We start from the raw sequence: 26717 nt of genomic DNA, 5'->3' as shown, positions 1-26717 counted from the left end.
CTTGTAATCCTGTTTACTGGGTTCTTATGTTACACAGAGGTGTGGCAAACTGGGGAGAGACGGAGAGGGTGGAAGAGGGAAGGGAAGAGAAAAGAGAGCGAAAGAGGGAGAGAGAGAGAAAGAAAGAAATTTATGGGCTCCAAGGAAGTTGTTTTTTGGTTCCTCTTCCAGGTCAGTTTGATAAGGAGGGACAGTATTCTCTTATTCTCTCATGGGCAGGAGAAATCTATGAAATATTAGAATAAACTAGAATACATTTTGCCAGTTATGTCAGGCAAGGCAATTATATGAGGTTATTGGATTTTCTCTTTTAATTGGACTGTTTATTAAGATTTTTCAAAACTTTTGTAAACTTTAAATTTTGGTAATAGATACTAGTTTGGTAAAGCTAAAGTTATACCTTACAAATGCTGAAGACAAAATTGAACCATCCCTGTGGATGAATATAAGCACAGAGTCTGAAAATATCCATAGTTTTTTAGGTTGGGACTCTCTTTGAGAATTAGATGAGCACTATGGGTACCTGCACATTTTAAGTACATATGCAGTTTTCATAAAAATTTCCATACATTTCTGAGGCTGCACGTATTTCTAACAATAATCCAAAGAGATAAGCACTTGGACTAACAGCAGGGAACAAAGTTAACTGGTCACTAAGAAAAAGTGATTAGACCCCTCGGCAGCATGGACCTATATTTTGATAGATCTGCCTTTGTGAACTAAATTCTGTTCCTTTCTTTTCAGTATTTCTTCTTCCATGCCATGGGATCCTTTGCATTTACTTTAAAACTTTCAATATAATTGAAATAACATTACTCAAATTCAGAATCATTAAAGGCCATCTAGTTCTTAAGACTCCCAAACTGCACAGCACTGTTTCCGTATGGATGCTATAACTTGAAGTTCCTTATTGTACAGTCTGTGCACTTATTCTAGGCATCTTTCCTGGGCATCTCAGCCTACAGACAAGGTTTATTAATGGGTTTATATAGCATGCATTTGTGAAAATTCTCACCAGAGTGCAATTCTTGTCAAATGCATGGAAATTTGCTCCTAGAATATCCTAAATCTCTCTTACACAACTGTTTCTCTTTCTTAACATTTGGTTTTCTTTTAATAGTTCTGGTGAGAAGCAAAATAGATTTCAAAGAAATAACTTGGTGTGTATTCATGTGTGCATGTTCCAATATGGATTCATTTTGATCATGTTTTTAATTAAAATTTGAAAAGTTATCATCTTCCCTTTGTTCTGATTTAGTAGAGAATGGATGCTCTGTGGCATTATTTTAAGGAGCTTCATCTCAGGTATTATTTAAGCATCCTAAGAACATTCTCAGAAGCACACTTCCTCCTTTCAAGTCTCAGTGGCAATTCCTGAACATACCTTTTGTTCCGCTGTCATGGTTAGACTTTGCAATCGGCCAGTCATATTCCCTAAACTCTTTTCAAAAGCTGCTACGAGGTGAGCCTGTGAACATAATGGAAGAAACACAGTTAAAATGTCAGGATCTCCTGTGGATAGATGAAAACCCTTCATTTTACAAAACGCTTATTTTCAGGTGTTCTAACTCTTTAAATACTGTGACTGTCATGGCTAGCTCACAATGGTGATTCTCCTTTAACATATATCTTCTTTTTTTTTTTTTTTTCATCGCTAAACTTTGGCTTCTTAAAAATCAGTGTTCTAGTCTCTTGACATTTAATGTGAGTTCAGCTTCTGAAAGTGGATGATATTTTGCAAATAATCACACCTTCTGGCTTGCACATCACACAGGGATTTGACACCCAAAATACTGAATAAAGTTCTGAGCTGCCAAGTTTTTAGAAAGAAAGCCCAAAAGGAGGTCACTGAAATAGTCAATGGACAAATGTTCCTCATTTTTAGACTTCCATGATGACCTTTGAAGATATTGTTAGCTCCTCTGTTGTAACGATGCTCTCCTTCAACTGTCAGACATCTGCTGACAGCTATAACATTATCTTTCCTCTTTTTCTACTCACAAAGAATTGACTTGAAGAGTTGTCTTCACTTTCCAAACTCCTTAATAAAAGGGCTTTTCTTCCTACTCTTTATTCCCTTCAACTAAGGAAGCATAGGTAGGCCATCCAGAAATAATAGTCAGTGATATTTTATTTAGCATTAAGCTTTTGTGGAGGGTGGTTTCATTTTAAATCTCAGAAAATTATACAGACTGTAGTAGATAACAACTCCTATGGTTAAAAAGCATTTGGCAGTCTTACCACAGCCCCAACAAGCCAATTTCTGTTGACATGCCATTATGCAACAACTCAAACCCAGAATACTGAGTGTGAAGAGGTGGGTCAGCCTCTCATTGGGCTGCAGGTCTCTTATCTCAAACTGATAGATTTATACTGACTCCCCCAAGGATCTAAAGGTTGACTATTTTACAACCTAAGTCTACAATAAAACTACATATGGGCAAAACTTAGTAATCCTTGGCAAATGATCGATTTTTCTAAGGGGAGGACTCCACAGCATACATCCCTCTGTAGGTGGAGCAGGGTTGGAATGCTGAGGAACCTACTATCGAATGCATCTCAAGAGCCCTAAGAATCAGGGATCTGGTTGTTTATTCCATTATTCATAAAGGAATATCCAAGTCCCTTCCATCAGCATCAGAATACAAAGATGTCTTCCTTCCTACCTCTGAACTCATTCTGGGCCGGTTTTCTTTTCTTGATGTTACAATACGGGGAAAAAATATCTGTAGGAATACTTCTGAATTCCACTCTACCTGAACCACTCTATGCTCTTGTCTCACTGTCGTCCACACTTCCTTCCACCTTCTCCCTTCTCCCTCACTTCCCCTCTCTTCTTTCCTCCTCACTCCCTGCCTCGGTTTCTCCCCCACACACCATTCTATACCACACACACACACACACACCCCAGAAACAAAAACAAAAACAAACACCAACCCTGGAGAATTATACACTGAAGTTTGTTAACACAGTTAATTGGACAATAAGACTCTTAAAAAAAGGAATTCTTTGCAGTTTAAAATATTTCCATGACAAGGAATGGCAGTTTTTGTATACTCTGAAATTAGCATAAGGCTATGTCATATCATTGCTTACATTTTAACTTTTTTTAAATTGTGAAAAATGCTTCCACAAAAGTAAGCAAAATAAAATGTACAGCTTGCTGATTTAATTGCACACTCACCAACCAAATCAAGAACAGGGCATTTCAAGACCCTAGAAGAACCGTCTTGCTCCTTCCCCTTCTGGCTCCCTCTGCTTTGCTAAAGGCAACCACTTTGTAACTTCTGTGTTAAATTATTTTCTTGCTTTTCTTGGTAGAATTTACATCTATGTTTTCCTTCTTAAATGCTATGTTTTCGCCTTCTTAAACACTATAGGATTGTGATTCCTTGAATGTATACAATTGAAGGAAAGAACTTTACCTTTTGTTCATATTTTATAGATTTAATAGGAATTAAAACTATGACAAAGAAATCAGGGTTATTAAGAATATGTCAGCCACATCAATGTTTAAAGCAGCACAATTCACAATAGCTAAGCTAGGGAGCCAACAAAGGTGACCTTCAACAAATAAATGGATAAAGAAATTGTGGTGTATATAGAAAGGAATATTATTCAGCCATAAAGAAGAAAGACTTTATGACATTTGCTGGTAAACAGATGGATCTGGAGACTATCATGCTAAGTGAAATAAGCCAATCCCCCAAAACCAAAGGTCAAATGTTTTCTCTGATATGTGAAAGCTAACCTCAATGCGGGGGGTAGATTAGAAATTCAGGGAGTAGACAAAGGGGAATGAAGGGTGCATAGAAAAAGGAAAGCCTGTGGAATGAATCTGACACAACTTTCCTATGTTCATATATGAATATATCATAGTGAATCTCACCATTGTGTACATCCACGAGAAAATAAGTTTTAAAAAATCTACGGGTAAGTGGCAGAAAGATCAATAGAGGAAATGAAGCAGGGGGTGGGGAAGGAGAAGGGGGAGGAGAGGTACTGGGGTCTGAACTGAAACACGATATATTCCACATGTGTATAATTATGTCAAAATGGATTCTACTGTCATATATAACTATAAAGAACCAATAAAAATAAATAATATGCTATATATTTATATTGTTTAAATTTTGTAGCTATAAGTAATGGCAAAATATTCACAATTAGAATAGCAGTTTCTAATTTATTGCTTTCCATTAATTGTTCACAAAAATCTTATGACTTTATTAAAGAACATGTTCACTTGAGTCATGCTGTTTCATTGAAAGGGATGCTAAAATTATAGTAGTGAAAGATTGTTTTATATTTATGTCACCCTGGCTTTATTTGTAAGATTAGCTTTTTTACTTAGGAAGTGGTGACTGTTCAATTTCTCACCAAATGGGGTAAATAGCAAAGAAATAAAACAGGTAAGTGAGAGAATTTTTTTCTACCAATAATGATCTTTATCAACTTAATGAGAAGAAACTAAAAAGCGAAGTTGATTAAACTATAGGATAATGTGGCTAAAACACTTTCAAAGAATAACTTTTCCAAAATTTTTGATTTTCAGGAAATTCATCATAGTTTACTTGGTTCTAACTTTACTTTTTAGCAGCTGCATCATTTTCAAGTCAGTAAATTGTATTACTATGGTGATGATATTCCCTGAGTTGTGTCAGATGAAGTTTATCAAGGCAGAAAATAGACAAGACTATTAGATAAGGAAAGATATCTTTAATACACAGTCTTTGGTCATAGGATCATACAGTATAATCCAAATAGACATTTAAAGAAAATTACTGTGATGTTAAAGAGTAAGATGAAATATCATTATACGTAATATCTACATTGCATTTGTTCACATATAAAGAAGTTGCAGTTCATCAACCAAGTAAAAAAATACTCCATGCAGATATAAAAGAACTTGCATTTAAAAATTAATAATTGAACTAAGGCTGGGTATAGTGGTATACGCCTGTAATCCAAATGGCTCAGAAGGCTCAGACAGGAGGAGCCCAAGTTTGAGGCCTCAGCAATTTAGTGGGGCCCTAAGCAACTTAGTGAGACCCTGTATCAAAAAATGAATAAAGGGCTGGGGATGTAGCTCAGTGGTAAAGCACTGGGTTAAATTCTCAAATAACAATAATAATAATAATAATAAACTGAGAATGATTCTGAAACATAAATAAGATTTAACATTTCTTTTAGTTTGTACAGAATTGTCCCTTATGTCTTCATTACTGGTAATATGTGCAAAATATTTTTCCGTTAGAAGAAATACAAAAAAGCAAGAGGCACTGTCAGATTATATAAAAATATTAAATAGAGCAAATAAGTAGGACACAATCTCAAAGAAAATAATACCCAAGAGGATTTGGTTAAAAGACTTCTTTGCTGAAAAGCAAAAAAGGACCTTTGGTTTTATTATATATTCATTCAGTAATGTCTTTGAAAAATCTAAGTAATAAGTAGCCTGAGTTCCCATTTCCAAATTATCTACTGGCCAAGATTTAGAAAGAAAATATATTGAAAAGCAAACAAATACATCCACCTGACTTAGCTGCAAGCAGGCAGGTGAGGGTGAGAGGCCTGAGAGAACCTGGGTTATGGTGTGATGTGACCGTGTTCCTCTGCTGTGTACCGCTTCAGGGACGGCCAGTCAATAGCATTTACCAATATGCTATTCCTAAAGATCCACTAGTACAGCCAGCTTTCTATCCAGCCTCCTGAGGTTTGATGCAGCTCTTTATGGAGCAACTCCACAGGAGGAGGGAAGCCTCCCCGGCCTGGGGGCTCTACTCTGCCAAATGAGAAATGAGCCAACTGGATACCTTTTGACCTGCCACTCATCCTTTTAACAAAGAGGGAGAAAAGCATCTCAGCAGAGAAGTACATTTCAAATTTAAAAATTAGAACAGATCATTATGTGGACTTCATATAAACACAGTCATGTGGGTTCATATCAATTACAAAAATATGCCCAATTAAGGAAAATTACTAAATCCAAAAAAGTATTCATGTATTGAATAAAAAGGAATACCTAGATACTCAGAATAATTATTAAATTGAAAAAAGCAGTTAATGATATTTTCCACACAACCAAATTCACTGAAATCTGTCCTTATACATTATACTTATTGTATTTCTATAAAACAATCCTTATTGTAGAGATAACATTCGAATGTAACCAAAACATAGTTTACTTGTACTCTGAACAAATTAGGAAATAAAAACTTGTTCAGCTATTACGGTAGACACTCTGCCTCAATTGGTACAGTGTCAGATTCTTAATAGACCTATCTTTACCTCCAAATAGAAATTGTAAATTAACAAAATAAATCCTATAACTGGAATGCTAGTTCAATGGTAGAAGCTTGTGTTTAGCATTTGTAAGGACCTGGATTCAAACTTCAACATCACAAAGACAAAAACAAAAACAAAAACAAGCCAGCTTGATGAGGTGGCTTAGGCCTGAAATCTCAGAGGCTTGGGAGGCTGAGGAAGGAGGCAAGTTCAAAGTCAGCCTCAGAAACTTAGCAATACCCTAAGCAACTCAGTAAGACCCTGTCTCTAAATAAAATATAAAAAAGGGGTGGGGATGTGACTCAGTGGTTAAGTGCCCTGAGTTCAATCCCCAGTAACAAAAACAAAAACAAAAACAAAAAAATGAAAAATGCCACTTGATTTATCATGAAGAAACTCCATACAAAATGATTTTATTCAGTTCCTATGATTAATTTACTTTATGCGTGTGTTAAAATATATGTATATAATACATACATCAACAGATACTAATTCATTAAATTAAGTAAAATACTCTGAATGAAATTTAAACAGCATTCCTTTGAACTGAAGAAAAATCAAGTATTAACTAAATTCTTTGATGGCTCATTATGGTCTGGGAAATCTAAAGTCACATCATAAGCAAAATGTTAAAATGAATGAATGAGTTCAGATGATTTGTGGTTAATATGTGACTTATGAGTAATTCAAATTCTGGAATATGTAAAAGAGATTATTCCCTTAAAAACACAAATGTACATAAATGTATGACTCCCTCACTTGCAGTTCTAACTACTATTAAAAATGTTCAAAACAGAAGAGTCATTAAAATTGTTTTAAAATTATACAAATGTTCATTTATATGTCATCAATATTGATTCTAAAATTGAATTCTAATAAACTGCTTTGTTAACAATGTAGAAGATGGTGCATATCTTTACTACCTGAACCCTTTGACTTCTATAATTTTCAGCAAATAATTTTTTCTAATGTTGCAAAGCTTTAACAATGCATATCAAAACCAAAGAAGAGAGTAGTAATTGGTAGAATAAGGTTAAAACTCCTAGGAGACTAAAAACTAGCCATCTGTTTAAACAAACAAATCCCAAAAATGTTGTAGATCTTTGGGTGCGTAACTGTTTACATTTGAAATAGCTGTGCATTCACAAGAAGTTGCCAAGATGATAGAGAGATCTTGTCTATACCCTTTATCCAGTTTCCCCCAGATGTTACATCTCACATAATTATAATTTCAAAATCGTGAAATCCATATTGGTATACATGCTGATTCGCACACTTGGATTCATGACATAACAACTTCAATCAAGACATAAAATCATTCCACCAACACAAAGATCTCCTTTCTACCCCTTTAGATCCACACAGTCTCCATCTCCCCAACCCCTTGGAATCACTAATCTCCTATCCACTTCTATTATTTTGTCATTTCTGGAATTTTATATAAATGAAATTATATAGTATGTGACCTTTTGAAATGGGCTTTTTTTTTCACTCAGTTATGTCCTTGAAATCCAACCAAGTGTTGCCTGCATCGATGGTTCATTTCTGTATATTGCTGAGTACTATTTTATAAGTATATAAATAAGTACTATTTTTTAAGTATATAATAAGGATATATCAGTTTTTCCATTGATAAACTGAAGGATAATTTCAATTATCTTTTTATGCTATTTTAAAAAAAAGTTATGTGCATGTACAGATTTTTGTGTCTATTTGAGGCAATTTGAGAAGATTTTTAAAGTACATTACAAAGTTTAAAAAAAGGGGTAAAAAAGTAGGATATTTATTAGGCTCCTATTTGTTTGCATAAGTATTATAACATAGCTGTAACTTAGGGGAAACAAAATAACTGGGCATTTTCTTTAAGACTAGTACTTTTTAAGCTTGCATGAAGGCAAGCATAAAATCATCCTTTGGTACTGCTTCCTCTCATTCTGTTCCTTATTTTTATTTTTTTCATTATTATCCCTCTAGAGAGAGATTTTTTTTTTTTTTCCCAATCGTCCACTCCTGTCACAACATTTTAATAGTACATATGTGCTAGAAATCCATTTATATACCATATGTATATTTGGGCTTTATACATGAAGAGAGTTGGAGTTTTTTCAACCCCAGGAACTAAGTTTTCCCCTTTTGATGGTCAACACCCATCAGGGAATGTGTGCTCCAAGGTCATGATGACACCTTGGTAAAAATGGTGTGATGAGAACAATTGGAGAACCTGTAGGTAGCCAGTGGTTGACACCTTTCTAAAGGGTCTGTTCCCTTTCCAAATCATGGTCAATAGTTGACCATCACAACTATGCCTCCATGTTGGAATATGGCTCCTACTGTGTGCACAAGCTTTTGTTAAGTGCATGTTGTATGTGTGTACCTAGGGGTAAAAAATCAAACAAAAGGTTTAGAGGAAACACAAGAAACCAATAACCAAAGTGCGAAAGGCATCTTAGGGGGAAACTGAATATATATTTCTCATAAAATGCTCTTTTAGTTTCAATTTTTTTCCTTCTAACAATATGCATATATTTCTTTTTAAATGGAAAATTCTCAGTTCATATTCCATTGTGTTTTGCAGCCATATCATTCAAATATCTGAATTCTATGCTGAGGCCCACCAAGAAACATTTACAAAATACTATAAGGCCCTGAGTAACTGCTTATGATGACTGCAAATGTTTTGACAATCTAATGGACAGGGCCAGTCACTGGCCTTTCTCACTGCAGTGAACACTAGCTAGTGTGACTCTGGCATTTACACTATACAAGTTCAGGAACTGACACAAGAGTGTTTTATACCACTATCACATAACCTATAATATAAAACTTATAGTTGCCTTGGAACTATCTCTTTAAGAGTTCTTCTTAAAAACAAAATATAGTTTAAATTATACTCTTGTCTTCTAATAATGTCTAAACAATTCTCTAAAACTTTGCTTTTATGTTTTAAGAATCCCCTAACAACACCAATAAAAAATAATTGAGTCCCCAAATTCATATGATTCTCCAGAAGTTGAAAAAATAAATTCATTTCAAATATCATGCTAAAATGAATACACTGTGATTGAAAGGACATTTCCTTTAGAATTTAGTTTGCAAAAATAATTTCTATTCTCAAAGTGTTTCTTGGTAAAGCACACCTGCTCGATCTTGATGTCATGCTTTGTCTAGGAAACAGAAAGTCTCCGTGGCGGCAAGGCGGAGAGCAGCTCAGAGCTAAACAGCAGAAATGAGCAAACTATTGTAGAGGGAAAGTGGCAGATATTGCAAAAATAGCAGGAGCCCCCCATCTCTTGCTGTTGTTCCCAACACTACCATTGCCTAGGACTGGGCACAATGAAACATGTTCCCCTTTATTATTCTGCAGCTACTCTGAGGGCTCCCTGGCACATGGAAATACATTCAATAAATGTTAATATAATGGATGAACTTCACTGTCGTCATTTTTGCCATTCTAAACTGCTTTGATGCCAGTAAAAATGTATTCTTTTGTACTGTCATGAGAAGGCTGCCAAGGTTTTTCAAGACAACTATATCTCATCTGTAATGTAGCTAAGCTAATTCATATTTAGATCTAATTTAATTTTTTAGAATTAATTGGATGCTCAACTAATTGTTCAATAAACGAAGCTGAAGGAGGCAGGGAACATGAATATTTCATTTTCCTAAGCCAAACACTAACAACCCTTATTATATTAAGGCTTGAGAGAAACCTGTGAATGGGGAGTAACAAAAATAAGAAACAAGAAGTGACTTTTACAACTGATACCACTGTTAGAAATCTTATAGGGAACAAAAAGCCATTTTAACCACATTGGGACTCCTCCTCTATGTGAATTTACATTTTATTACTGTGTGGGCAGAAAAATTTAACTTTATATGAGTCCCACTATTCAGCACCTTACATCTGTGTAATTTTGGACACTTAAAATTTGCAAGTGTGCTAACAGATCTACTCTATTTTGTTATATAAAATTCTGGTGTGATATATTTAAAAATCAAAATAGACTTACATTGGCTGACAGTTGAGATGTGAGGGTAGCAACTTTTTCTTGAGATGCAACCAACTCTCTCCGCAGTTTATGAATTTGCTGAATGGAACAAAAAATTAATTCAATATGCTAGGGGATTGTTACTTAAAACTAAGAATTCTATCTAAGAAAGTAAATACTATATTTAACTCATTTAACCATGACTGCATCATTACAGTGAACACCAGATACACAGTAACCACCAAATGTCAGCGCCAATTCCTAAAAGAAGTGAACACCAGCTACACAGTAACTATGAAGAGAGGAGCAAATTGGAACTCAAATATGCAAATCAAAGGATTTTTACTTCTACTTGCAACCCTGCATGACTCAAGATGCAGTTTACTTTCTCCATAGATTCTTTTCCCTCCCCCAAAATTTTGGTAATAAAATTCAGGCAAAAATTTTTAAAATTAAATATGCACCCTATACATTCTTTTTTTTTTTTTTTGCAAGAGATAATGTTATTTTTTCTGAAAGTCTCAGACATTTTTTGTGTGTGTGTACATTTTTATTTTCTAAGGTTTGGCAAGTTCTCAAAAGCTGTAGAATAGTAGTATCTGAAAATTGGGTTTAATTTAACATTTAATGAGTTCATATTTAAAAATAATTTTATGAGATGGAGTTTTAAAAATTAACAGAGAAGTCTTCTCAAATATTTAATGCCTTTTATTTAATGAGCTATTATTAACTTCAAGCAGAAATGCTTTATGGACAGACATCAATGGCTTCAAAATAAGGGGGAAATTACTAATATTACACAACTAAATCCATGAACCAACAAACTAAATATTCTAAAATGTTTCCATTTTAGTTAACACTTTAATAAAACTGATATAAAGAATTATGGCATATCATCTCATATTTAAAATCTTCATAAGTGTTTTTGGCAGTCTGATCAAAATATCTCAGGTTGCCAAGAAGTTTAAAGAGTGATTAGTAAGACAAAACATTTACAATCATATGAAACTAGGTTCTGAAAGTGTATTTCTGGTCTCTAGAGATTTCAGTTACTTAAGATGCCAAACACACTACAGTGATGTTTCTCATTTCTTAAAATGCAAGTTCCCTATTGTTGGAATCAGACTTTTGGAATGCTGTCTCAGTTTGAGAGAACATTCTGGACATTGTTCGTTAAGTGTCCTTTCCCCCACTGCACAAAAGATTTTGTGGAAAAGAAATGGTGGTCAATACTGAAAGTCTCTAAAAGAAAGAAAAGGAGATCTCTTCACAGGAAGCAGAGACTCCATCTCAGCTGCATTTTTACAGAGGAGCTACACCCCAGTCCCAACTATCATTTGAGTTACATGTACATGATGATGACTATAAATAGTTTCCGAAAGCAAAACATCTCATGTTTTCAGACCAAAAAAGACTTTCTAAAATTAATAGTCTATTATTACATGATTCTAGTTCCTTTAAGAGATAACCCAGGAAACTATAATATAAATGATATTTTTCCAAACATATGACCCACTATGGTGCATAAGTGAAAAATGGGAATGAGCTGACATAGGCAAATAGATGCAGCATTTCTAGATCCCAGTAGTCATGGTGTAATAACATTAGAAGTTTTGTCATGTCCACCCAATGGAAAGACAACAGTTGGGTTTTTAAACATCGAATTCACTCATTGGTCTACAGAGTCTAAAGATGAATTGTATAACCAATACCTTTTTAGTATTTTAGACATAGCAAATGCTTCTTTAAGAGTTCATGAGATAGGGCTTCGAAGTAAAGACATTCCTTTACAAAGCTTGATGCCCAGGCATTTATTTCCTCTGTGGTGTGACTGCCTCAATGCAAACTTATCAAATAGTTATTACCTCGCTTTGAATAAAAGTCCTAATTAAACTTCCTCCGCTCTCCAAGTCAGGACAAGTTTCATATAGAAGTAAAGGAAAAGAATTTTTCTCTAGGTTGCACTTTGATTTGTATATGACTGCAACCAATATATATTTGTGAAATTTGATTAGAATAATATACCATCCTAGACATAAAATAGCAATAAGAGGGAGCATGGTCACTACACAAAATAGTCAGGCAGGTGTCTGTTATAGAGAGGACCTCTGCCTCAGACTCAGTGTGTCCATTAATCCCATGCAGATGGTCTCACAGACAGTTTGGAGTCGGGGTGGAACTAATAAAATAGATACACCGTCTTCCTATTTTACAAATTCATTCATTCATCCATGAATAAATGAGAATCTACTAATAAAGACAATTTATTAGTTACTGAGCTAAGATTAAATCTAGAGTATGAGAGGGGAATTTGCTTCTAAACGTTTCCTTTCATTTCTTTTTAAGACATAATAGCTAAAACCATTCCCAGCTAGCTGGCTGGCTTTTCTCAGTCCCTCATCATAGTTATGGTATTGTATCGCAGAGCCCTCTAGTGGCAACAACACTCATTTCATCATAAATGGAAATGGTCAAATATGAAAATGTTTGTTTTTTTACCTCTGAATGAGCTTTTTCTTCAGCCTGTAAAAGATAAAAGGAAAAGAAATTTAATGATAAAAGTTAATATCAATTCATTTCTTATGAACAAATGAATAAAATAATTACCGTGTATTTAAAATGTCTTTGTGATCTAATGTAGGAATCAAGTCAAATGCACACAATGATTATATTAATGAATAAAACAGGATACCGCAGGATCTAAAATGAATATTCCTTTATATATAATGAGTTTTTTAAAAATAATAGATAATTTAACATGCCTTAAAAGAAAGGATAAAATTAAAGAACACTAAGATTTAGACCAAAAACAAAAGAAATGAAATACTTATAAAATTATATTCTAAAAGGATGGGTACATAGAAAAATGTAATATTGTGTTTTTCATACATATTTTTGAAAATGGAGTCCATTAAATTATAGAGCACCTAAGCAAAGATTTAGGAGTTAAGAATTTTGTTCTGTAACTTACAGATCATACAGAATGTCAAATAAAGTTGGGGGAAAATGAAGACCTCTCTGATAATCACAGCAAATAAAGGCTATTCATTTATATATTTTTTTACTTTCCCTAATGATTCTTAATTAAATTTATTGGGCTGCAAGTCATCACTAAAAGGCCCAGTGATATGGTGGCAATAAAAGTGTCTTTGGTTGTGCTGCTGTAGGAACTTGCAGGTGTTTTTTATTTCAGTACAGAAAATTCCTAGCTATGCTTTTCTCCCCACTTCATATTGGGCTGCAAAATACTAGAAAATGAGTTATGTGCACCATTACACTGGGGAAGCTTTTTCATTCTAGAAAAAGTTAGAGAATGCATAATATCACTGAATAATAAGTCTGTCCATTCCTGTAAGCAGAAACAAAGCTGAAAAATAATCTCTTAACTACTATCCCTATTGTTGGGATATTTCCCGATTAATCAATACAAAAAGTATGTATATTAAAGGGCTTTTTTTGGTCTCTTTTCTTCCAGAAAATAAAAATAAACAAAACAATAAGTATCAGGATACATTTTATGCATAGAGATATCTTTAACCTGAGTTTTGTCTTTCCTGCATTTTCTCTACCTCTAAAAAATGTCATATGATTAAATCATAAAGTGATAAAGTGGCTAACCTGCATAATCATAATAGCCTTTATAAGAGAACACTTTTAAAAAACAATGCTGACATAAATCTTAGACATTTGACATTTTTCATCTCATGTTCAGCATATTAAGTGAAGATATTTTTTAATTCTAATGGTTTCAAGGCTTAATATACAGTTTGTTTTTGGAATTGAAATTAAGCAAGGAATCTTTTAAGTAAAACTTTTCATTGCTTTAAGCATACAGTTCAATCAACGATGACTTAGTTTTACCTAGTACATTATATATTTATTGTTGGTTTGTTTTGTCTATATTTTGTTTTTAGGCTTATTAGGATTATATTAAACTGGCAAAGATTTGGTAAATATTTCATGCATTTGAAGAAAGAAATACACTTTATTTAAAATATAAGATATATGTTCAAAACATTTTTATTAAAATATCCCAAAGTTGCATATGCTAATAGTAAGCATAACCATTATTAATTCTATATACACTGCATAGCATGACTTTTCTCATTACTGATTTTTTAAAGTTGTCATTTTTGTCACTCCTTGCCCTCTTTCAAACTCTATGGTTATTAAGAGTGGGTAGATATTATCCTCAAGTTGAAGGAGTGAGCCAGAATCTTCATATTGTATTTTTTTCAGTGGTCTAAGGAGTGGGATTAATGATATCATGATGGAATTCGATTACTTACCATGTTTTAATGATGATTCTGAAGCAAGACTAATGTTCTTAAGGATGGTAAACAACACAAAACACCTTGCCTAAATTAAAATCTATCAGTTGACTCTTTGTTCTTTAAGCCATTATATGGCCATTTATTTATCCAAACTTATGAAAATAATACTTCACTGTTATCTATTTGTCAGGCAATAGGCTAAGGAGCTATTCAAGGAATCAGACAGGGTCCCTGTTTCCATGAAAGAAGTATAAATTTGAATCCAAGTGCAGAATGGCTCCAATAAAAATTTAATATACAGTAAATAAAAAAACAACTCCAATAAAGATCTAATATAAAACCAATCAAAAAAATCTACTACAAGGATCACAAATTTAAATACCTAAGAGGATGGATGGATAGATGTATGGATAGATAGATATACATGTTTGTTTGTGTGTGTGTGTGTGTGTGTGTGTGTGTGTGTGTGATAAATCAAAGAGAATGAAAAGGAGTTCTGAATAATTTTTTTTAAAATCACACAACCTTCCTAGGTTATCTTTTATTTTCTACTTTTTTAACAGAGATTTGGAAATTGAGGAGCATTTCTATGAATAATGCAATAGCACAATGATAACTAGTAACCTAAACTTAGCTCCAGTGTCAAGAAGAAAAGAGGTGTTGGAGGTCGTGGCTTGCCTGAGAGCAGGTGCCACCATCCAAGGTGACTATTAGAAACACAGAGGAATTTCATCTGTGTTGTTAGATACTCCAACTACTTAAAAAAGGATTTTCAAGTGTGCATCTTAGGGAAAAGTTCCAGATTTCACAGTGCTGGTTTAGATTTAAAAACAAACATAAACTCTAAAATTTCCAAACTCTTGGCAAATCAGATTGGGTCTGTGATTTCTAAACAGTTTGCAGAAATTCCATGGGACAGATGGAGTAGATCTGGGTGATGTTTTCAAATTTTATTTTATAGGTATAATCCAAAGAAATTGGGCAACTTGCCTGATGTCACACAATAATTACTGGTCCAACCAGACAAGAAAGTAAATCAACTAAATCTTTATCCAAAATCCTTATGAAGGCATGAAGAATAATAATTAATCACTTTTTCACTTCATGGTTTGAAAAGCACTTTCACAGATATTTTACAGCCAGTTTAATCCCAGTACATGATTGTGGGGAATGAAAACAGAATGATCTTTTTTATCTTTTTTTTTCCCCTTAACTGCTCTCAAATATGCATTTTTGAATTATTTTGTTATAATTAGCCAATTCAAATATATAATTTCCATCACTTCTAATACATTTTAAATTTCTATCATTTCCAATACAACTAATTAAATTACTAACTAATAATATCACTTCATCTCATAGCTTGATCATCTAACCCATTCTTTCTATGCTTCATACAGGGCTCTATTTCAGCTCTAAATGTTAACTTATACCTATGTATAGGTTCTTTATTTTAATGTCTGTTTCTGATCACATTATAATTTTAATACAACAATACTTTTCACTGATTCTTCCTAATTGTTTTCATGATTTGGACATCCTATTCCTATTTTCCTATATTTCAAAAAGTTTATTTTTCATTTTTGTTCAACATATATTAATTTTACACATTAATGGAATTCATTGTGATATTTCCACACAGAAATACAGTGTGCACTGGTCCAACCAACCTCCCTTAGTCTACCTTTTTTTATTTGTTAAATTTACCCACTTTGTTCCCTATAAACTTGAACTATTTACTCTCATAGTCACAAGGCCCATGTGCTTACTTAAATTTAGATTAATTAAAATAAACAATATAGTTCCTCTGTCACACACACTAGACATATTTAAAATAACCAATAGCAACCTGCAGCTAGTATTAGACAGTGCAGATATGGGATATTTTTATTATCACTAAAATTTTTAGTGGACCCTGGGCTAATTCATCATCTATTTTTCCTTATACCCATGATCTTTTTCATCTTTCTCAGCTTCATAAAAGAAGGTTTACACACATATTGTTATTGCATTTATTTAAAATATGATTATAATTATGCTTCATCTTTTGCTACCATAGAGATTTAAATTGTAGTGGTTTAAGTCAGAAGACATTTCATAAATGAGTAACAATATTAGATCCAAAGGAGAAACACAGACTTAACATATTTGATATGTTTTTTATAATACACTTTCACATTTTTTATTTGTTTATTCATTAACCTACATATCTTCATTTATAGGACTTAATGACAATTTTAATCATTAAAAGGAGAAATAAGAAAAATAATGTCTGCAGTGACGGGTGATCATGAATGTCTCTTCTAAAGCTGTAAATAGACGTGATTAATTTACAAACAAAAGGCTGTAACATTAAATCTAATGAAAATAAGTGAAAAAAACTGTATTGTCCTTAACACTTAATTGCTCAGTGGGAGTTGAAGGCTATGGACTTTTGTAAACCTTTCAACACAGGATTAAGAATTACTCATAGCATTCAAGTCTCTCAGAGATTCAGTAAACTGCTTTAATATGCTGCCTGTTACCTGGGCCTAAAGGAAGCTTCTTATAAAACATAACTTCCTGTAGGCTTTTTTTTAAAGATAAAATTATATTTAATGGACAGAAAATCTCATTTTGGCAAAAGTAAACTATAATTTCACATACTGGGAAAATAATTCGAAACACACTGGCTTTTCTCTTCTAAGAAACAAAGTTTTTTGGCTGGGGCATAGTTCAGGGTAAAAGTGTGTGTTTAGCATGCTGGAGGACCTGGGTTTGATGGCTAGCAGCAAAAAATATATTTTTTAAAAGTCTTTTAAATCACACTTTTAAAAAATATATATGCTTTTGAAAAATCTTGAGTTCTTTTAGGATGAACAGTCTTTACAAAAAAATGAACTTAAAACAAATAAAGAAGAAAAAATGCCATAGAACAATTAAGTAATGAATCAGAGAATCAAACAAGGAAAACAAACATTATGAAAATATGATAAAGCATAGTTCATGGTTTCAGGGACTCCATGTCATCCCAATGGATGTTATGAAATTCAGTTTTAGACCTATTGATTATAATTAGTCAAATGAAAATACATTTCATTTGAAAATACAAATCACAGAGGGATTGATGAAGTACTTGCCAGCTTAATGTGTATACAGTGGCTTTAGAGTATGCCTTTACTTTTCCACAAAACTTCTGTGTAAATGTCATTCTACTTAATCATCTATACCATGGCATAGGCAGAAGCTTTTCCTTAACAGGTAATACTTACTGTGGAGTAAAGAGAAGAAGTGCTGGAGACCAATGATAATGAAGAGCCATGAACTAGAGAAAACAAGAACGATAGAATGAAAATATTGATGTCTGCTCACAAACCCTAGGCCTTAACTGAAAAAGTAAAGAACAAGTGGCTAGGAAAATAACATTGACAGTTAGCTATAAGATTCTGAGAACAAGTTAGTATATGGTTTATATCTAAAAATATTCCCCTATGAGTTTGTATGTTAGGTAATATAGCAATGTTCAGGAGAAAAGATTAGATTATGAGAGCTATAATTTTCAGTAGATTAAGATATTTAATCTGAACGGATTACTGGTTGTTTAACAATAGGCAAGTGGGGCTTGGCTGGAGGAAGTAGGTCACTGGGGACACGACCTTGGACTATATCTGCGCCTGGCTCCTTCCTGCCCCCACTCTGATTCTTGGCTGCCATGATCTGAGGAGCTTTTCTCCATCATGCCCTTCTGCTATGACGTTCTGACTTGCCTAGGCCCAGAGCAAAGGAGTCGGCTGACTCTAAACTGAATCTGAGATCGTGCACCCAACTTCTTCAAGTTATTCTTGTCAGGCAGTTTGGTCAGTGTTGAAAAACTGACCAGCACGGTCCATAATAAATTTTTGGAGATCAAGATGTTGAGACATGGAAAGATCCCCAACCACTCCCTAAAGTATCTTATTCAACAATTTATAGAAAGAAGTTGACAGGCATGAGTCCTAAAAATAATTTTACACAAAATGAAAAGTATAAATTCTCATATAGTAAATAGAAAATCATGAAAACTCAAAATAAATTTGTTATTAGCTTTTAAAGTCAAAAAAATACTTTGTGTTTATTCATCTAATTTCATTTTTATTCAGAAAACATCCATTTTTAGAAATTTTCTTCCTATATTTTCAGGGACATAAGCGTTTTTTCCAACTAGCTATTTCAGTAATAAGTTGTAATAAGTTGGTGGTGTTTTTTTAAATGTAGGATTATGGTTTCTTTAGAAATTTTAATTATATATAAATACTTTTTATTTCAAGGTGGTATCATCAAAAGTAAGAATGGAAATTGTATGCTTTTATTTAAGTATCTCAAAATGCCATCTTAAACAAAGTCTATTTTATTCTTTTGTACTTTCAATGTATTAATCCAAAAGGTGGATAAAATTGTGATTAATACGGTTTACAGAAAATCTCCTCCCCTTTTCATGATGAGATAATATAGTTATTTCTTCTAACTTATTTCTTAAATAAACATTAGTTGAACACACACAGTGCGACAGGCCCTTGCTAGATCTTGGAACAACTAAATGAATAAGAAACAATGATAGGTGCCCCCAAAGAAGTAGAAAGGGAGCATTAAAAATAATTGCAACAGAGCAACAGAAATGTCATTACTACTGATGCTTTGTTGTATAAGAATTCATGGGAAGTGAATTCAAAGTGTATAGAAGTGAGTCAAAAGAAGAATAAAGAATACCACAAGAATTCTAACTTGGGTTATATTACCATTCTATGAGATGTGCAAAATAAAATATCAATCTTTAAACCAATTATTCTTTTTAAAAACACATTCTTTCAATTTTTGATAACTCATTTACAAACTAAGAGTGCTAGCCTGGTGTATCAGAAGGAAGATGGATAATGAATTAGGAAATTCTGGTTTCATTCTTTTTCTGTCACTTATTATTTGTAGGTCTGAGACTTTATACCTTATAGCTTAGTTTCTTCATCTGTCAGTGTGAGCACTGGGCAAGATGTCAATAAAATATTTTCCTTCTAGTTCAATCATTCCTTAATTCTAGATCACAACTGAGTAATAATAATAGTTCAGTATCTTGTACATGGGCATCAAAAATCCATCTCACCTACTCAGGCTGGCTTTTAGCTGTTCAGAGTATTTAAAGGTCAGAATGTCTCAGCATACAAACATCACTCTACTTGTCAGTGAGGCACTCTAGGACATCGACTGTATGCTAAGCAAATTGTTTTTAAAGTATTGTAAGAGGCCTGCATGTGAGAGAAGGACACACCCATTTCGGAGAAACGATGACCTTACACTTCAGAATAATTATAGTTTGTCTACTACACAGCGCAATCAGCAGATTCACCAGGGTATATATAACTCACTGTCACAGTGAACTCAGTAGTTTGGTTAATATCCCAAAAGGAAGATGAAAATGTTGTCAATTGATTTAGTGCCAGCATATTAAACGTACAGTGATAACCTGAAAAATATAAGTCAACTGTCCTAGCTGCCTAAAACTTTAGTAAGAAGATGTTTTAAATAAGAAACTCCCTAGGACAAAGTTATAGAAGCAGAAATTAGGACTAATAAAGTTAAGAAGCTTGTCCAAATTCAAACAATAAATAGATTGATGGTTAGATGTTTAAACCCTGATATGTTTCGAGACTGAAGTTTTCCTTTTATCTGTAACTATTAAAGATGAGGATGGTTGCTTTCATTTTGATTTTATTGTAATCAGTTTGGATTTCTATGTTTGGGTTTCTTTAATACTAGCTGATACACTATAATATGTATGTCATGTATTTCCTTTATAGATAATTAAAAACTCATTCTTAAAATAAAAGAAAAACAGCTTTAATGTTATTAAGTTTGGTATTTGAGGTCATATAGTTTAGGAAAATGTGTACAATATGCTTACTGAGTTTTAAAAGATTCCCTGGAAGTATTTATGAAATAGCTAGAAAGACATTTGTTAGGATAATCTGGATTTTATTGCCAATTGGTTAAAAAATGTGACTTATAAAGCAAATATAGGTACAGCAGGAATTCTAAGATGAAATGATAAAAAAAAAAAACAAAAAAACTAACACCAGAGGAAGTTTCTGAGAAAAAAAAGTCAGCAACATGTTACAGTCCATATGACAATTTTTCTGGCTTGTGTATTTTTATGGTATGTAAACTGATATGTCAAACAAAATATTTCCTCTAATATTTGACACATCTGGGTAACAGTCTCTAAAATTTTGCATATTTCTATAAGAGAACATTGGATTTATTCTAAATTGTTCTATAGCCAAGCATTAATCTAAACAAATTCTGGAATATATCTAAATTCATCATATATAGAAAAGATCCTGCAGAATAAGTCTTAAAGCTCTAGGGTTTCCCAAATGAGGATGTACTTACTCATTTCCTTCTTCTTCAGGGATCTTTGTGCTGTAAGGGATGGGACAGTTTTCCTCTCAGAGTTAAATAAAATCCTTATCTTCATCCTCCCTGGCCCTAAGCTTACCTTCTTCCATGCTGTCTCTGAATGAGCCTGAATGACTGATGGCACGAGGCCTTTCCTCTAGTGAAGTGGCGCTCCCACAAAGCTGGGAGTCATCATAGAGATCGAAGGAAGAGTCCTGGGCTGGGATGCTGTTGGAGCGCATCATGCTGGGCCCAGGAAGGTTAAACTGAGACAGATTGGTTGGACTCACTGAAAAAGAAAGCATATGCAGACTGTTACTCCAGGGCTTGAATGACAGAAATAGAAATTTGAAAGAAAGTGAGAATCCATCCCAATTCTTAGAGAAACATCATTTATAGGGTGTCCCTATTAAGGTAGGCCAAGAGGCTATCTCTGAAATGTCTATCACTATTGCCAGAGTCCCTCTTTTCCTCTGGAACTTTCATAGCAAGCAGTATGTCAGTTTGTCAAGCAACAGTAAATAAAATCACCAACTCACCTCTACTGCCCATGCTAGAAATACAATAACGTAATTTTCTGCACACTGTTATGAAGAAAAAATTGTCTTTCTAGAGACTACAGGCTTCATTTTAGAGAAAAACCACCAATTAACTGGGAAAAGCAAAATGGAAAAGAAAGTAAAATTTAAAAAATCTAAATTTCCCCAAAAGAGATTTTAAGTACTTCTAGGCAAAAGTCTTCAGTCATTCTGAGTTTTGAATTCATGTAAGTTCATGGTTAGCACTTCCATTATTATGAGAATTAGGTTATAAGGAGGATAAATAAAATAAACTTTTTCTTTATATGAAATGCAATGTAATATACATGGTATTTGTAAGTCTCTCATAAAGTGAATCATAGAAAACTAATTTCTACTGAGTCTAAGAAGAAAATACCACGAGACTCTCAAAAATCATAAATATGTTGTATTTCCAAGGAAGTATCTTAAATCCATAATTTAAGAAGTTTATTTCTTATAAATAAGAATTTATGGCCAATAGAAGATATTTATTTAAGAACTTATGTTCAATGGCCTGTTGCGAATCACCAATTTAAGGAAAGATGTAAGTGATTTAATGTATGGTGCATTTGAAATACAGTTTTGAAATCTGGAATAAAATTATAGCAGAAAAATTGAGAAATGTATTTTTTAAGAAAAGCAATTTATTACTGATATTTGAGGAAACTTCTGAACTTCTTAAGCTATGAAGGGAACGACAGAGTCCTTTCAGAACCTTGGGGAATGCATGTCAATGCCTTGGAATTGGTCTGGCATTTTAAAACTTTCTGTATTTTCTTATTTCATGCAGAAGAAAATTTTATACTTCTTAATATAATTAATGACTGCCACAATAAGGTAAAATTAGAGCAGTGTACCCTGAAGTAATTCAAGGGGTGTGTACCTCCTGTTTTCCAGGCACTGTGCTTGATATTTCATAGTCATTAACTAGACTGTCACACAGAACGGTCCTCTAATAGAGCTAGTATGGATTAAAGTAAAAGAAAACACAAGACCATGAATGACATCTACGTGTGCATGTGAGAAATATAATAAAGAAGAAACTACGTATTTGCAAAGTTTTTCATACATTGTAAGGAAGGAACAAAGAAAAGAATGGAAATGGAGAAGGAGGGAGACAGAGGGAGAGAAGGAGGGAGAGAGAAAGAACAAGAGAACAAACCTATTTTTAAGTACATTCCTTTGCCTTCAGTACCAGTTCAGTATGGTTATGGTTTAGAGATACTAGGACATTCAAAATTTGAATGTTAATGTTTAAGGTACCTGGATTAGTGTAAATCATTTTATTGTGTGACTATATACAATATGAATTAAATCTTGTGAAATAAATGCTTTCAACTTATCTACAAGTGCATTATTTTAATATATGTATCTAGAAGTTAGAAGGACATTTTGTTCACTGTTTGGCTTCACATAGTTGTTACCAAAATGATTACAGAGGTATTCAAGTGAAGTGTCATTTCTTTATTTTATGAGATGGTTTTTATTCTAAAAATATGCTATTTTTGAGAATTTTTCTATTATATCATTTTTTTCATTAGTGCATATTAATTACACAGAATGGTGGATTTCATTATGGCATATTCTCACATGCAAACAACATTTTGATCATTTTCACCCCCATTACCCTTCTTATCCCCCCTCCCTCCCCATTCCCTTCCTCTCCACTAATAATCTCCCTCCTGTATTCATACTGTCTTTCCCCCTCCAGATTTCATAGATGAAAGGAAACGTGATAACTTCTCTTTCTGGTTTGGGCTTATTTCACTTAACCTGATCATCTCTAGTTTCATCCATTTTTCCTGAAAATGACATGGTTTTGTTATTACTTATGTTTTCTTTATCCAGTCATCTATTGATGGACACAGGCTGGTTCCATAACTTGGCTGCTGTGCATTATGGCACTGTATGCATGGATCTGCCGCTACCTCTATATATGCTGACTTTGTTTCTATATCAAGGAGAAATATAGCTGGATCATTTGAAAACATAATGCTTTCCTCATTCAAGGTAACACATTAATGGGGCTTATAGTAGGCTTTAAAGGGCATAATTGGATTCACAAAGACTTCTGATAATGTTTCTATTGGAAATATACCCATGGTATTTAAGAATGTTCAATTAAGGTAATATCATAGGCAGGCTAATTTTATTTTGTTTTGGTGCTAAATTTGAATAGAAAGATAAACATGGTATGGTCCCTGATTTCAAGAGTGGCCACTAGGGAAGGTAGCTGAAAAGTAAAAAGTTTAGTATGTAAAATATACCAAAAAAGTTACGTAACAGAAGACAAAAGTAACAGAGAATTTTTATTAATGGAACAGAAATTAGTAGAGGGAGTATAGTGGTTATACTTTCTATGGGCTTCAAATATCCCAATATCAACATTTCAGTTTCTTCATCAATAAAATAAATAAATAAAAAAGGTAGAATAAGTGGCTACTAAGATCCACGCCAAGCCAGGAGACACACAACTTCCCAAATAAGAGAAAAATAAATGTAGATATATATTAGGGAAAAGAAGGCTACTGGCCTGAATTAAATTGAACGTGTAGAGCAGTCATAATTTTTATTAAAATTATGTATTTATTTGTGGTGATTTGTGGAGAACAGGAATAGAAGTGTGAAATGGGTTTATAAGAAATCTCTAAGTCACTCCTATCTTTACTAAACATTTACCAAAGTGTTTCTGATGTTGTAAATGGGAAAAATGCTGTCATATGGATTATAATTTTGACTTAGTTTATGAAATCTGGATATACAACTAAGAACAGTAGTTGAATATTCAAGACATTTTTATGTGCTTTTTTTTTTTTTTTTTTTTTGTGTGTGTGTGTGTGTGTGTATGTGATGCTGGGGCTTGAACTCAGGGCCTTGTGCATGTGAGACAAGCTACTCTACCAACTTAGCTATATCCCCAGTCCCTTTTTATGTGCTCTTTTAAAGGAAGAATATCAAATGTATTTCTAGATTTACACAGTTTCTGTCATTGGTAAGTTTAGAGCAGAAGCTGGAGGTGTCATGAAAATGTACATAATAGTGACTGAACCAGATGTGTATCTCAACAGTGATCTTCTGTATTTCCATGAATATAGAAGAAAGGGTTCATTCTGAAAGGGGTGAAGGGAGTATATGGAGAGGGAACAGAGAAGCAAGCAAGGTGAAATGATGCTTGAGAGAAAAAGCACAGAATCACTCTGTATAAAGGAATCATCTAATATATAGAACTGGGAAGTGACAGGCTGATGTTAATGCTTCTGCATGGTAACCCTTGCAGCAAGGTGAACAGTGAATCAAAGCAATTCTTGTCATTCATGGGTACATCACCATTTGCCAGGTTATGAGATACGTCACAATAACTGGGAACAATTCACAATGCAGTTTTGTCCCCAGAATTACTATGTTAACATAAGTTATATTCCGGTATTATTTCTTGAGTGGATGGATGCTGTTACACCTAGCATGTAAGGAACTACACAGAAACCATAGTTTATTTTAGCTGTAGCTTATAGTAATCAACTGACAATGACATAATTTCAGTGATCTTAAATTTCTAATATTTGTTAGGCATGATTTTTATAGTAATATTTCTAAAAACCTTTATATGCTAACGTGTTTTTCAAAATAAGTGTATTCTAACTCTTGAATGTTACTTATAATCATGCATATTACTGATCATTCAGAAAAGATAATGATCTCATTGAAAACAGGTAATGTCCAAAAGCAGCTGTAGAAAATACTATACATACTCAAGTTCAACAATTAAATTTTATATAGTTTTAAAAATTTAATAATAAAGTAACTTTAATTTATGGTTGCATTTTAATAGTAGCCCACTTTTTTTGCCCAATAAATACAAGTTCAGGTGATCTGGAAATACCATCAAAACATTATTTTCATGTTTTGAGAATTAGCCTTATATTGTTCTTTATAAAATAATACCACAGAGATCTTGGAACACCTGATCACACATGCCTATGAAATGTGGATAGGCCCTTGGGAATGTACTGACATGAATAGGAAGGTCTTCCTCCATCCATCTCAATGGCTGAAAATGTTGAGAGATAGGAGAGGAGAGGCAGTAAGATCATTTTGAAATCCACTGAAATTATCTAGAGTTAAAACAGTGTTTCAACAAGAGTACGGCCACCAAAGAGAGAGGAATATAGTACTTTCAAAATTTTAAAGATAAATTATAAGTTTTGGTCTACTGAAAATGTACAAAACAGGGGGAATGGTATGGTTTTGAGTAAACCTGTTGATTACTCTGAGATTTTGTGCTGAAGGAGAGTTGAAGAAAGGTGATATGTGAAATAATAAGGCAAACAGAAGAAAAGAGCTTATGACAGGTTTGAAATAGCTATGTAGCCTAGGACACTGATGGGGTTTAATTTTAAAGCTCAGAAAAGATCTGAGAGTGAAAGAAATGTTGATTGGAGAGGTAAAAATTAAAGTCGTGGATGAAAACACAGAAATGGTATTCAGGATGAGAAAAATGTCTAAAGAATAAATCCTGTGAATACATAAATATGAGGAGTAGTGAGTTTTTAGTGAAATGTTAGAGCTAAGATGAGCCCCTTGGGAAAAGGAATTGTAGTTGGGAAAGTATTAGGAGACTCAAGAGGGTGGTATCACTAAAGACAAGCCCTGGAGTGATTTGATAGGGACACGTGGCAGTACCCTCTGATGCTGCTGAGATGCCTGGTTGAAAGTCAAGGGGCTAAGAGGCAGACCCACATCCTTGTTTTTGTTTTTTACAGCAATGAAAAATAAGGGACATATTTGATCAGTAGTTTTCAAATTAAACTCATCAGGACATTAAAGTTCTATAGAAAGGGCTTGTTATCAGTAGAAGTATAATTTATATTTCATATTGTGCTTCAAATCTTTGAGCACTATGTAATAAGATGGATTCTCAAGTGTGCTACATATCGCATTTTAGCACATGTTTACAAATGTTGGCTTCAGGTGACATGTTAACTTCAATTTGGAATAAACATCTCTGGATAAATATTTGACATTTTTGGTAAGTGAAACCTTGATTCAAATGTCATCGTTGTGTATGAGTCTCTCTCAAACCTAAACTCTGAATCTACTTCACATTAAATTGTACAGCTACTATTTGGTGAATTATACTTAATTAAATGTAGACAAAGTTCAGGCATATGTTATAAGGTTTTTTATTTCTTCCTCAGAAATAA

The 26717-nt window shown here is 33.4% G+C and overlaps 1 protein-coding gene across 1 annotated transcript in view; it reads right to left on the bottom strand.

Annotated features, from left to right (window-relative positions):
• The window catches only part of NAV3 (neuron navigator 3), a 413749-nt gene that overhangs the window by 45773 nt on the left and 341259 nt on the right, over positions 1–26717 (bottom strand). The window contains 5 exon segments of the mRNA XM_079142522.1: positions 1385–1468; positions 10299–10376; positions 12777–12800; positions 17803–17855; positions 21057–21245. Coding sequence (XP_078998648.1) covers positions 1385–1468; positions 10299–10376; positions 12777–12800; positions 17803–17855; positions 21057–21245 — 428 coding nt within the window.

Source organism: Sciurus vulgaris (genome assembly GCF_902686455.1).
Source record: "Sciurus vulgaris genome assembly, chromosome: 5".
Classification (NCBI taxonomy): Eukaryota; Metazoa; Chordata; class Mammalia; order Rodentia; family Sciuridae; genus Sciurus; species Sciurus vulgaris.
This window is presented reverse-complemented; position numbering and strand designations above follow the sequence as displayed.